The sequence below is a fragment of the Sitodiplosis mosellana genome, unplaced genomic scaffold (assembly GCF_009176505.1).
Source record: "Sitodiplosis mosellana isolate CC-2019 unplaced genomic scaffold, AAFC_SMos_1.0 Smas_scaffold_6226, whole genome shotgun sequence".
In the NCBI taxonomy this organism is placed as follows: domain Eukaryota; kingdom Metazoa; phylum Arthropoda; class Insecta; order Diptera; family Cecidomyiidae; genus Sitodiplosis; species Sitodiplosis mosellana.
In genome coordinates this window covers 8,011,610-8,024,518 of record NW_022601467.1, presented here as the reverse complement: position 1 = coordinate 8,024,518, position 12,909 = coordinate 8,011,610, and the positions used below count along the sequence as shown (strand labels likewise).

General features: G+C 36.4%; 2 protein-coding genes across 2 annotated transcripts in view; one reads left to right on the top strand and one right to left on the bottom strand.

Moving 5' to 3' along the window:
- Positions 1–11,741, bottom strand: part of LOC129579389 (uncharacterized) — a 69,872-nt gene extending 58,131 nt beyond the window's left edge. The window contains exons 1-2 of the mRNA XM_055469456.1: positions 11,717–11,741; positions 11,370–11,480 (exon numbers count right to left, since the gene is read on the bottom strand). Coding sequence (XP_055325431.1) covers positions 11,370–11,480; positions 11,717–11,741 — 136 coding nt within the window. The remainder of the gene's footprint in view (positions 1–11,369; positions 11,481–11,716) is intronic.
- Positions 5,111–6,550, top strand: LOC129579368 (general odorant-binding protein 83a-like). Its single transcript, XM_055469410.1, has 4 exons — positions 5,111–5,318; positions 5,826–5,901; positions 6,077–6,339; positions 6,434–6,550. The coding sequence occupies exons 1-4, from the start codon at positions 5,238–5,240 to the stop codon at positions 6,449–6,451; spliced, it is 438 nt and encodes a 145-aa protein (XP_055325385.1). The 5' UTR covers positions 5,111–5,237; the 3' UTR covers positions 6,452–6,550.
- Positions 11,742–12,909: the final 1,168 nt, after the last annotated feature.

The following is a 12,909-nucleotide window of genomic DNA, read 5'->3' as shown; positions in this document are numbered from 1 at the left end:
ATGGCATAAATTGCACAATCTGTCTTACATTTTCACCTGAAACTCATTTAATATATATAATTCAGTCTAGTCATTGTGACAAAGAGACAAATTGAAGCTCCATTTCAAACAATATACACTCGCAGCTCTTAAATTGCACTTCACACTTTATGAATTAAAAATGAAGCATTTTGTTGAATACAATACAATTATACTCATGATACTAAGATGCTGCACAATCTTAATTATTGATGCAATTTAACAATCATCCAATCATTTGTGAAGCATTTTAATCTGTCTCCACTAGCGGTAAATCTACATTAATGGATTGTTTCATCGTTTCCTTTGAAACCGAGAGAAATGCCATTGTGTCATCAGCAGCACTTAAATACGGTAAAAGCGTTAAAATGGCCCATCCAGTAAAAGGTATACTGAATGAATGGCTTTCGTTCACAATGGATCCCACCGAATTTACCTTAAATATGGCTTTATTCACCGTTTAAGCACTGAGAATTATAATGACACATTTGGCTATAGACACTGCATATTCATTACAACTTTGCTTAAAAACTAGATTTTAAGTTTGGTAGAACCATTTGAAAGTTTTCACTTGATTCTTGTGGTCCAATTTTTTATATCAAAATACCAGTGAAAATATTTCCTCAGATAACTGCAAAAAGCTTCTAGTATTTTCACCAAAAGTGTCCACATTATTTGAGTTTTCAAAAGTGGTCTCTCCAAAAAAAAATAATGTCCAATTCAAAATATTAGTCATTGAACAGAACTGTAGAAAAAGTTTAATATTCAACAAATTCTGATGGCCAATTTTTTGAATATTGAATTTTTTTTTTCATATTATTGATTCATTAAGCGGCTTCATTACGTATGAAACGTCTACAGAAAATCAGTCGCAATCGATGGTCGAGTTTTTGCATTTTATCTCCGTTGATAAAATGGACAAAAAAGGCTAAATTTACGTCATCACTCGCATCAAATTTATGTTTTATATATAATAGAAAAGAAATGTGCTGCACAGAATCCCAATGTGCGATTCTGACACATCACACGACCCCCGGCCAAAGCCGCAAAATATGTACGGTTTTTCGTGTGTGCGTGGATAAAGTTATTATGCTGACAAATTTGTATACGTGAGCTTTTCAGTTATCTGATGGTTTTGTTGTACTCTCGTTCTCTCTTTTTTTTGTTTTCTTCTTCTTCTTTTTTTCATTTGATTTCATTTTATTGCCGAATTCGCTATATGTTTGTGTGTGTTGATGCTGGGCCTTATTTCAATAAAGATCGCCCGAATGAATTTGACGATTCCATGGCAAAAGCGTATTCACATGGAACACAAGATAAGACATACGGTATTTCCGAAACGAAACCGATTAAAGGGAATGACAAACGAACAAAGACACAATCCGTATGACTATGATTGTTTCGATTCCATGAACGTGCGGCTGGCACATTTTATTTCTATTCACGTCATTCACCGTGAGACCGTGTATTTTATCATTCAGCCACATCATCACAGCAACGATGGTGTGGCACGTTATACAGTGAATGCGTTTCAACGCTTCTTCAATGTATTGCACATTGTCCGACAAGCACACGTATCGAATTTACATGGCGTTTATAGTGTAAATGTTAAGCGTTAAATCCGATCCGATAAAATCATTTATTCACTTCATCGAGATCGATACTCGAGTATGACGAAAGCAAATGTATGCAAAGATATTTCAAACTTGATTTTAGAGCTAAGCATAAACAGTCAATTTTTAGTTGATTCAATTATGCTGCTGATGAGAGCACTCAATCAATCTTGCAACAAATGTGTAAAATTGATTCTTTATTTAACAAACAGCGCTTTACAATGTGCACTTTTTCTATGGTTGCGCAAGAATATCGGTCGAAACAGTATATACACAGACAAAAAACCATGCCAATCATCGGGAAATCGAAGACGTGCATTTTGTGTATGAAGGTATGGCTATTGGTTTGGATGGTCGATCAATTTGCCATATCAAAATCCATGACTTGAAAATCATGTACAGAGAACGAACCAACAGCATTCCGGTAAAATATTTCGTCTTTGCCTTTTCAACATATTAAAGAGTCACTTTGCTACCCAACGTATGACGAACAGTATTAATTCGAACATATGAAAAAAGTAAAAAAAAATCTCAAAATCAATGTCCGCGAGACAAAGCATTGAGTCAATCACTTTCATGGGTTTCGATCTAGAAATGGGTTTAGTAATTTGAATGTATTTAGCAGAGAGTCTATAATGGCGACACAGTAGCGAGAAATACGAAGCGTTCTGTGAAATTAAACTTGATCGTTAAGAAGGACAGCGCAGCTGTTATATTTATTTCGGCTATTCCTGATTTGATCGATTCATTGGTTTCAAATTTTGATTTATTCAAAAAGCAATAGAGAGTTATCGTTGTTTTTTAACCCAACTCCCAGCCCCTCCGTTCACATGGCTTATAGATATATGTATTATCTATTACTATACTATAGTGTCCAAATGGAAAATTTCCATCACTTGACGTTGAAATTTGAATTGCGCAAACACATAAATTGTGCCGTCGATTACGACGAAACTGATTCCCTCCCACACGCATACATTTTTCAATTCAAAAAGTTTTAAGTTTTGTCGACATTTTTCCATAATGAATTTAAATAAATCCGACTGCATTTTAAAGCAGCAAATAGGTTTTTGTGCAATGGCCAGACGACAACGACGATATGCATGTGCACAGACAAAGAATAGCACCGGGACGCAAAAACGAAAAGCAAACTACCCAAACAAAATATTTGAATTAGGATAATTTCATTCAAATATTTTGCAATTTCGTTTCGCTTTCATTTTTTTTTCATTTGCTTCCTTTCAAACTCATCGGTCCATGTACCTTTTTGAACTTCCATTTGGGAAACTATTCGGGACCAGTGCCGGTATTCTGGAAAACAATCCGCAAAAATCGTTCGGAATTATTTTTTTCGTACATAAGACCATATTGGAGTGAAAGAGAGAGATTCCACTATTTTTCAGCGTCCCACCGGAATTATTTCGATAACTCAAGGAAGAGTGGATTGTGTGAGGAATAATTCCGGTGGCACGCTGAAAAATAGTGGAATCTCTCTCTTTCACTCCAATGTGGTCTTATGTACGAAAAAAATAATTCCGAACGATTTTGGTGGAATTCTTGGAATACCGGCACAGTTTTTGCTTTGCATTTCGGAGGTTGTAAACGGAGGTATTCATTGTGATGTTTAAACAGAAGAAAAACATTGTGTATAAATACGTTTATGTTTGTATTTATTTGGCCGTGTCTTTTGCATCAAATGCAATCGTAGCGCCATCTTATCTGCACGTTACAACTTACACATGCAATCGCTTTCCATTTTGTCTTGTATTAAGTTTCATTTTAATAACTTTACTTTTTAATTAGTTGGAATTGAATGAGACTATACGAATGTCATGGTGAACTAGTACGATCTGTTTTCTCATTATTTTCCGTTTAATTTGTTGTTGCTGCTGCTTTTTTTCGGCACTATTTTTCCTCCACTTTAGCAACAAAGTAGCGGAAATGAAGGGAAACAGATCCATGCAAAATAGGAATGGCCAAGTTCGCGAGTGATTCTTGAGACTGTTTTCACATTACATCCCTTCTGACGAACAAACGCAACAGCTGTACGTGCACAATTCAAATTATATTGAACAAAAAATAAAAGATAGAAAGATAACAAGCATCTTGAAGCTGGAGGAGTTTTTTGGTCCCGAAATTGGTACGGGATAAAAATTAAAACTTTTCATTTTACGATCTTTGATTTGTTCACAGTTCAAGTTTCAACTTAGATAGTATTTCGGTTGTTCCATGAAACTTTAATAACCAAAGTTTTGCCTCTTTCTGTGAAATTCACATCGATTCGCTCTCTCTTTTCGTCTCCCGCCATACCATTGACACTTATTACCAATATGTATCCATGGCCCATTATCGAATAACATGGACTCAGAATGTGCGTTCCTTTTTGCCTTCGCTTTTGCTTTTTGTCAATGTCGGAAAAATTTATTCGAATCGAAGTTCCGAATTGATTTTCTTCTTTAATTTTTTCGTGATGCCGCGAACATTTTTCTATTCGAATCGAGCATCTACTTTTTCGAAACGATAGCATACAATAACGAAATGAATAAGAAACTGTGAATCGAATACAAACACAAACACGAACATGTACATATTTTCATTTCACATTAGATGCTATAACGACGAGGCAAAAAAAATCACTTTTGCAAAGAATTTCGACAAGATAAACGACAAAAAAACAACAACAAAAACAACAGCGTTGAACAGAGTTGGCGAGGGCGGCAGCGTCGACATGACATTAGTTGTCATTATCGAAATGGAATGGATTGAAATAAATTCCACTAAATAAATATTTATTTGTACGAGAAAAGCCCATTTGTTTTTTGCTCGTTCCATTTGCCATCGCCTGAATAATGTGTGTAACCTATGAAATGGATGCGAAATACGAATCGCACGCACATAAAACGCATATGTTTGAATAAATATTGATTAATCAACGAATTCAGCTGTGAACAAGTGTCAAAATTGGAAATAGTATAATAATCAATATTGATGAATTCCAAGTCGATGTGATTTTCAAAGCTTTCCGCATAAAATTGAAAATTCATTCACGATAAATACAATGTTTTTGTTTTTAGATTCTTCTGGTGGTTTCTATTCTAAAAGTAGAATGTATAATTATGAGCTAAAAAGATATTTTGATTCGTATTTTTTTTGTCGAATAGAATATTGTGGAATAATCATTGAATGTAGAAGGAGGTACGATAGAAAGAGGAAAAGAGACATAAAGAAAAAGTATTCAGACTAACACGCGATGCACAAAAAAGTTAATATACACCTGTCGCAAACGTTATCTCTCTCTCTCTCTCTCTCCTACACACATGTAATTAAAAATGCGATCGCTTGTTTTATTCACATTTTATCGTCTCTTCAATTATCTATTCAACTCGCATTTATAATTTTCGCCGTCACATTTAATGACTGGCGGAAAATGGCACGGAACAGTGTGTTGATATAAAATGCGCCAAACGGCAAATGGACCGAATTGAGTCAGGTGAAACGAAGAAAACAAGTCTGTTGGCAACGATTAGCTCATTTTTTTTCTGTGGCAACAACGAATAATAGCGACGTGGTGTTTTCTAGTGATTCGGGATAAACGAACCATAAGTTATGAATAAAATCTTGCTATTTGCGATAATAAATTTCATCATAATCGAAAATATTTGGTGTGAAGTTCGACGCGACGATCAGGTAAGGCACCGATCAGGTAATAGGTATACACAAAATTACAGACACACTGGAAATATTGAAACAAATGAGCGATAAAACCGAAAATACTTGGATGACTCAAATGGAAAAAGCCAGACGCGGATGGTTCTTTTTCCACCACTCTCATTCATTATTCTTGTGTTGTGCCGGGTTTTTTTCTTCTTTCTTTGAAGAGTTTCCCCATTCTCGTTGATGGAATCAAATGATTTTATTATTATTTTTACACCGGTTCAATTTTGCTACCTGCAAATTTTCACTCTCATTTCATCTTGTTCATTTTACCGCTCATTTGACAGACATCGATGGATCCCCACTTCATCGAAGTATTTTTTTTTCTTTTCTTCTCGATTTTAATTTCTCAATTTCTGTCGGTCATGCTATTTTTCCCGTTCTTTTTGTGTTTTGTGTGCGCTTTTGAATGCTCCGTCTGTTTTCTATAATTTCTATTGATGACTTTTTTACTTTTTATACATTTTTCGAATTTGAAAGTATCCGCCGCCACAACTTCTAGCCAAATGGAAGCCCATTCACGACGTTTGCGTTGGGAGAACCGGAGTCTCCGAAGGTAACTTAGCATCAGAAACAGAAAAAAAAACAGAATATGAAGAGTGTGAAAGAGATGGCGATAAGGATAATTCCATTTGCTTTCACGCTTGAACACGGCCGTGGCGTACGCTCGCGCGCACGCACACACACACACACACACAGTATGTTCATGTTGAGTTTTGTGTATATTGCAGATGTCATTAAGCGATTTAGTGATGGGGACGAAATTTTTGAAGACGACAAGCTTAAATGCTACATGGATTGTCTTCTGCAGGAGAAGAGATTCATTATGCCAGATGGCAAAATCGATTTTGTTAGCTTGCACGAATCATTTAACGAGGACAAAGAAATTCACTTCACGTTCATTCATATGATAAGAAGGTGTTTGTATCCAGCAGGAGAGGGCTGTGATCGTGCATATAACATGAATGTTTGCTTCAAAAAAGCCGATCCAAAGGTATGTAATATGGCTTTGGCTACCGCCCCATGAGACATCAATCAAATTACCTCTTCCCAATACTAATTAGTTTTGCTTTCGATCGATTTCGCAGCATTATTTCATCGTTTGAGTTGGCCGGTGCATTTTTGTGACAAATTCGGAAATAAGCCAACCAAAATCCGCCCACCCTTTTTCATCATCAACAAAAGCAAGCACAGCAACAGCAACAGCAGCAACAGAAACAAAAACAATAGCACCCTGTCGGCATCAACAGCCCTATCAATACAAAAATGTATACAACAATCGAACATGTATAGGAAATGACTTGAAATCAGTCAGGTCATCTCACAAAATGTCTTTATTTAATTACCGACTCTTTAATTTACGTATTAAACTGAAATTGTTTCTCCCGTTTCGTGTTTGTTATTGGTGCATTTTCATTGAAATAAATGAACTCATCTGCTAAGCGAAATTTGTCTTTCAAACGAAGACAACGGTTTACACAGTTCAATGATTCCATAGGTAACTAATTCCAACATTTTGTTTGCAGTTTTGTGAGTGGGTGGTGTTCACAAATTAAAATACAAAATGAACAGTAACAACAATGGAGGAAAAAAACCAAATTGGTTCTTACGTTGCACAATTTTCTGTTTTTCGAACATTTTCTCTCGCTTGCTGTTTTTGCTTCGTTCGGAAATCGCTAACGTTTAAACGGTTTGGAAGCATTGGCTGCAAAAAAAGCACAAACTCAAACGCAAACTTTGGCAACGCTGAAACAAAAACGCAACCAAAGAAAAACAATGTTCCGTTTCGATTGAGACTCATCCGATGAATGAAATGTTTACAAAATATTTATCATCGACAAAAAACAGAAAACAAAACGTAAATTGAGCGTAAACGGTGCATTCCGAAAGCGTTTATCATTCGCAAATCGAATCCCTTAATGCCGATGTGCAAAGAGCGTGTGGCAGATCCGATAATGGGGAATGAGGTAATCTACGAACGGCGCGCGAGACGCAAAACAATTGTGATGGGATCCAAACGAAAAGATGACATTATCAAACAAATTCGTCAGAGTCGAAAAATCTGTGAAACATTTATCTTCAACCGGAAAGAAAAAACACAAATAATCGGCATGCACATTCACCATATAAAGTGTGTCATGTGCCTGTGTGTATGTGTCTTTATCCCCCTCTTTTTGTGCGCGCACGAGATACCAAAGGAGCATTCAGAAGAACAACGAATTGAGAGAACCGAAAACCATTCGCAAATATATTGCACTGGGAAAAACGTACATGCGTTCACATGGAGCATCGAGTTGAGGCAGCAAGACAAAAAAAATTATTATTGCTGAGCCATCATTTTTTATTCTTTGCCCTTTTTCGGTATAACATTAAATTGTCTATTCGCAAATACGCCGAGCGAAGGAGAAAAAAAAAGTGAGCTGCAAAAAGCAACCACCAGCAGCAGTACCAGCAACCGCAGTAACAAAAACAGCAGCAAAAGCAAAAGCAATAACATATGAGAGGTTGTGTGTATGAAATTCTGGGACAGAGTATGAGTATGCATAATGCCTATTGTTTGCACTGGGAACCATTTTTTTCGCCATGTGTATATGTATATGCATACCATCGTTCTCTTTCTCTCCTGCCCTTTTTTCACTCTCATTCTCATTCGATATTGATTTAGTGTCATTTGCAATTGATATATGTATATAGACGATGTGTTTTTCTCTCTTTCTCACTTCCACATTCTACTGCTACTTGTCGATGAAAATGGATTTTGATGTGATGATGATGATTATGGTGTCTCTCTACCTCTCGAGAGCTCGGTGCCAATTTCTGATATTGAAATGTCATAAAAAACAATGCGCCGAAGCTTCGAACACATGAGGAACAGTGTATGTGTGTTTGCATTTTATACGAAAATCGAATGTCATTCAATGGAATGCTTTTGGTTGTGGTGTGTTTGCCAATTGTTTGTCAAAGCAATTTGTACCAAAATGCATGAAAAACTATTTTCCCAATATAATATACAATAAGGAGTTGTTGTTTGCACGTTGAATACCGTGCTTTTTGCTTCGAATGCGCTGTAATCGATGTGTTCAATGTTCATGTTCCAGTTAACTGGACGTCACAATCTCGATACTGGACTGCACGGGGAAAATTGTCGGAAAATATGTGATTGAATGCGAAATATAGAGGCTGAAATTCTAGTCAAATATTTCAATATCGTGGAATTAGTATTCAAAATATTTCGGAACCAATTGCCATAAAATACCAATCGCCTGCGATCTATGTTTTCCGTCGCCAGATAGAAATCGATGAAACTTTTTATTTATGAAAAAATAAAATCCTTTTAATCGGACACAGCAGCGTGCCATTCATCGAGAATGCAACAAGAAACTAGTCTTTGTGTCGTCGAGTGGATACACATAGGGTGCAATGCGTGTTTCCAGCGCTGAGCTTCATTGTACACGATATGCAACTACGTATCAATACTCGTTGAGTGTACTTTTTGTGTCGTTTCCCTATTTTAGGCTGAAGCACGCGAATATTTAAGCGACTGAATGGGGGAAACAACACTGAACAAAAATGTTGAAAAGCCTATGCGGAGTTTTGTGTTGGCAGACGGGAACCGTTACGGGAAATGAATCTTTCATCTTGTGGCAACTTGTGCCAATTAAATACGATGGCGTGCTCGCGATTCTCATGATGGAAATACGGTATCATATCGAGTGGATGCGTTTCAAAGGATATGGGTACAAAATATAAAGTAGCAGTACTAAAGAGATATAGAAAGACAGCAGCAGTATGAAATGAAGAGAAAGGGAGAGAAAGAGAGTTTTTGTATAATCGGTTGTGTATGTGTGTGCGGTTTTGTTTGAGCTAAAATGCGATACCCAACAGTGAACAAAGTACATAAATAAATTATAATTTGGATAATGGTATTCGTAATTAGAATATTATTTGCGAATATCAAGTAAACGGCAATACCGTTCGCAAGAATGATTTTCAATTCAGGTATTCCATACGTACAAGCCCAAAAGGTTAACGTCGTCAATTTTTAAAGTGGCCAAAACTCGGTGCACATTGTAAAAGTTTCAATAAAGAGCCAACACACACACACACACACAATGCGAATGTATAAGATGCACGCTTCACTACGCAGTTATAATTGGCCAGCCATTGTTTTAATTCACTTTGATGTTCTGGATGATGATGATGATGATGAGTCATATCATTGATGACGTTGATGGGTGGAATTGAAATAGTTTAATAGGGAAGTTGGCAAATTAGCAACATTCCATTCTCCACCCATGAAGCAGAGCAAAACAAAGCCAAGCTGAAATGAAAAAGGCTCCAAATTGACGAGTGGATATTTACCATTTGGTCATCCACTTTGCTTCTATTGATGGAATATTCTCGGAAGAATAATCATTATCGACAATCGCCCAGGCAACGTTTAAATGTATTTTATAGAACTTATTTTACGAATTTGGTTGGATTTACCCAAGTATTTCCATGCCAAAGCCCATCAAAATCTCTGCCAAATTCGCTGTTTGTACAATTTTCGAATACACTTTCGTTGCTCTCTCTCTCTCTCTCTCTCTCTCTCTCGCCCTCTCGCTCTCTCTCTCTCTCTCTGCCTTTCGTCAAATATGTTCGTATTAATTTAATAAAGTTTTACGTAAAAACCACTTGTGTTCGACTGTTTCATTTCATAGCAAATGTAACAAAGTACACAACCACGACAAACCATGATCTCTTCCTCATTCTGCTCACATTCACGCACTCTCTCTCTCTCTCTCTCTTTCTCTCCCTCTCCACACTCTCTGTGATCCTCTGCTCAAAAAATCCATTTCACCCGTAACGTGCAGCATTTTTAATGAAAACTGCTTCAAAGTTAATCTATAAAGTATGGGTATCAAAATGGTAGAATGCGAACCATATAAAATGAAATTATATTTCAAGATGAGAGATAATTTATAATTTTCTTCTTTTTCTTCTTCTGCTGCTGCTGCTGCTGCTGTGAATGCTTATTAAAAATGCTATAAATTTACTTTTGATGAATTGCAAGAAAGAAGAAAATTTTCCAGACATTTTCGGTTAAAATTAAATTGGTTGATTTAGCAGAACCCTAAATATTAACTGTAATCAGTGGCTGCATGTTGAGACACACGTTTCGTGATTGTTTTCATTCTTTTTCTTTTTCCGCAAGTCAACGCGTTTGAATTTCACGCTGAATCATGCATGTGTGTGATCAACGAAGCGCTCGCACGTAATAACAGTTCGCAAATTGTTAATAAGACGTTACATGCGCATCGACTTGTTCAATTCATGCACTTTCGCTCGAGTTTCTTCATCTCCTCTCTTTCGTAAAGAATTTTTTTGGATTATTCATTGAAAATGAAAAGAGAACAAATTGTGTGCCACGATAAAAATGAGCGATACTTTGGAATTGATTTTTTTCTTCTGTTGTGCCGAACGTGATAAAGCACTTGAATGTGCACGAATCACTCAGAATCAAGACAGTAAGCGTTGTCATTTTGACATTGATGGAAATTCAATGCATAAATACGCTAACGAGCATCGTTCCGTTTCAAATGTGTATCGAATCAAAGCAAATGTCAAAAGAAAATTACGATTGATCGCCGTAGAACAGATTTATTCGATTTGATTGAGTTCAACTATTTTTTTCGTACCAATTTTAATTCACTTAGTTCATTATTTCAAAAATAAACTAACAAAATTCCTGTTTGCTATTACGATATATAGTGATTCCACTGTTCCACTGTTGTTGTCTTTCCCATGCGCATGTCTGATGCCCATATTGAAATCCATTGTCAAACTAATGAAAATTCAATTTTCTTTTCAAATTGGAAATTAGTTTGAATAAAAAAAGACAAATCAACTATTTATGGCTGAGTGAACAGCAACGATGCTCAATTGAACCGCAAAATACCATTTATTTGATCGACAAATTCATGTGAAACAATCATAACCGGTCATAAGTAAATGTAATTTTTAAAAATTCATTCAACTTACCACCACGAACTTCACATGATAAAACAAGACTGTCACCTTCATAAAGCGGACCAACCGCACCAGAAACATCGCGTCCGGATGCATCATACACTAGGATTTGATGAGGTGGCACTGAAATGATAAAAAAAAATTAATGACAAGATTTATAATAAAATAGTTTCTGAAGTGAAATGCACGCAAAAAAGAGATGAAACGATATAAAAAAGATTGAGCGGAATTTGCTCTAGAGTAAAACTTCTGTTTGATGGCTAATTATTTGTATGTATTCAGTTTATATATTGCAGTATAATGGTGTCGTTAGTAGTAAGTGTGCGTGCATCGCCTCAAGTTTCCAAGCAACAAATTACCCTTGTCACCGTATGAAATCCACATTGCACCACCGTGAACAAGGTGGACAAAGAACTACGATAAAAATTTCATTTGCTAGAAGAACTATATTCACGGTATGCGATTCGTATAAAATTATAACATATTTTGTGTGTTTTGCAAGAGGTAGTTTTGGGCTTGCGGTGCTGCTGCTACTGCTGCTGTTTGACGTACACGATGTGACCGATGCTTTCAAAAAAAAAAAAATGGATACGAGATGTGAGTGACCAATATGCAGATGTCTGTATTCACGGCGAAAAAGACGGAATGAATGGGATGAAGAGACGAAGAGACAGCAAAAACGGCATCTAAAAGGACTGCCATAATCCAAAGTTTTACCGTAAATTTTTGCTGTGTCGGTCATGTAATGCGCAGCGTTCGTTTCTTTCGTTCATACGCGGGGATAACGACTCTGCACATAAATGAAAATTTAATACCAACTCCTGTAAACCACGACACATACAACTTTTCATTGTTTCTGCCTATGACGGCGAATGAAACGGGATTCGAACACACGACGATGACGTTGCAGGATAAGAGAGAGAGAGAGAGAGAGAAAGAGAGAGAGAGAGAGAGAGAGAGAGAGAGAGAGAAAGAAAAAATCTGTAAAACTAAATGATATTTCGTGCATAACGCGAATTCACATTCGCTTCTGTCACATGCCCAACCGTTTCATATACCTATGCGCTTGCATATATAATAGCTACATAAAATGTTGAGTGCAGTTCTCTTTTTTTTATTGCCGGACGACCGCAAATACTCGTTGAGATTCCAGCATTTCAAGTTGCGTACCAAACAACGGCTCAAATATTGGCTCATGCACACAAAAAATCCACGTTAAAAAAAAGGCATGGCATAAAATAGAAATTATGCAGCAATAACAAGAACAACAATAGCAGCAACGCTGGAACCAAGGAATCTACATAAAATGTCAGAGTAAAAGCAGCCGTCACAACAAAATGCGGAATGAAGCGCAACAAAATGATGACAAATTACGAATTTAATCAGAGATCATTCCCCAGACACACGCAGACAATACTGTCGTATTATTTACTCGAAAAATAAGGAAGAAAAAAAATTATGGACGCATTTAACATTTTTACGACAACATTTTTGGGCAATTAATAGTCATCACATAAATTGAGCTGTTTTCAGCCATTGAATATTTGATGGG

What these genes read in the sequence shown, in the direction of transcription:
- LOC129579368 (XM_055469410.1), top strand. Translation starts at nt 5,238, where the DNA reads ATGAATAAAATCTTGCTATTTGCGATAATAAATTTCATCATAATCGAA. An exon ending in AAGTTCGACGCGACGATCAG is followed by an intron (nt 5,319 to 5,825) that starts GTAAGGCACCGA and finishes CGAATTTGAAAG; the next exon opens with TATCCGCCGCCACAACTTCT. An exon ending in GAGAACCGGAGTCTCCGAAG is followed by an intron (nt 5,902 to 6,076) that starts GTAACTTAGCAT and finishes TGTATATTGCAG; the next exon opens with ATGTCATTAAGCGATTTAGT.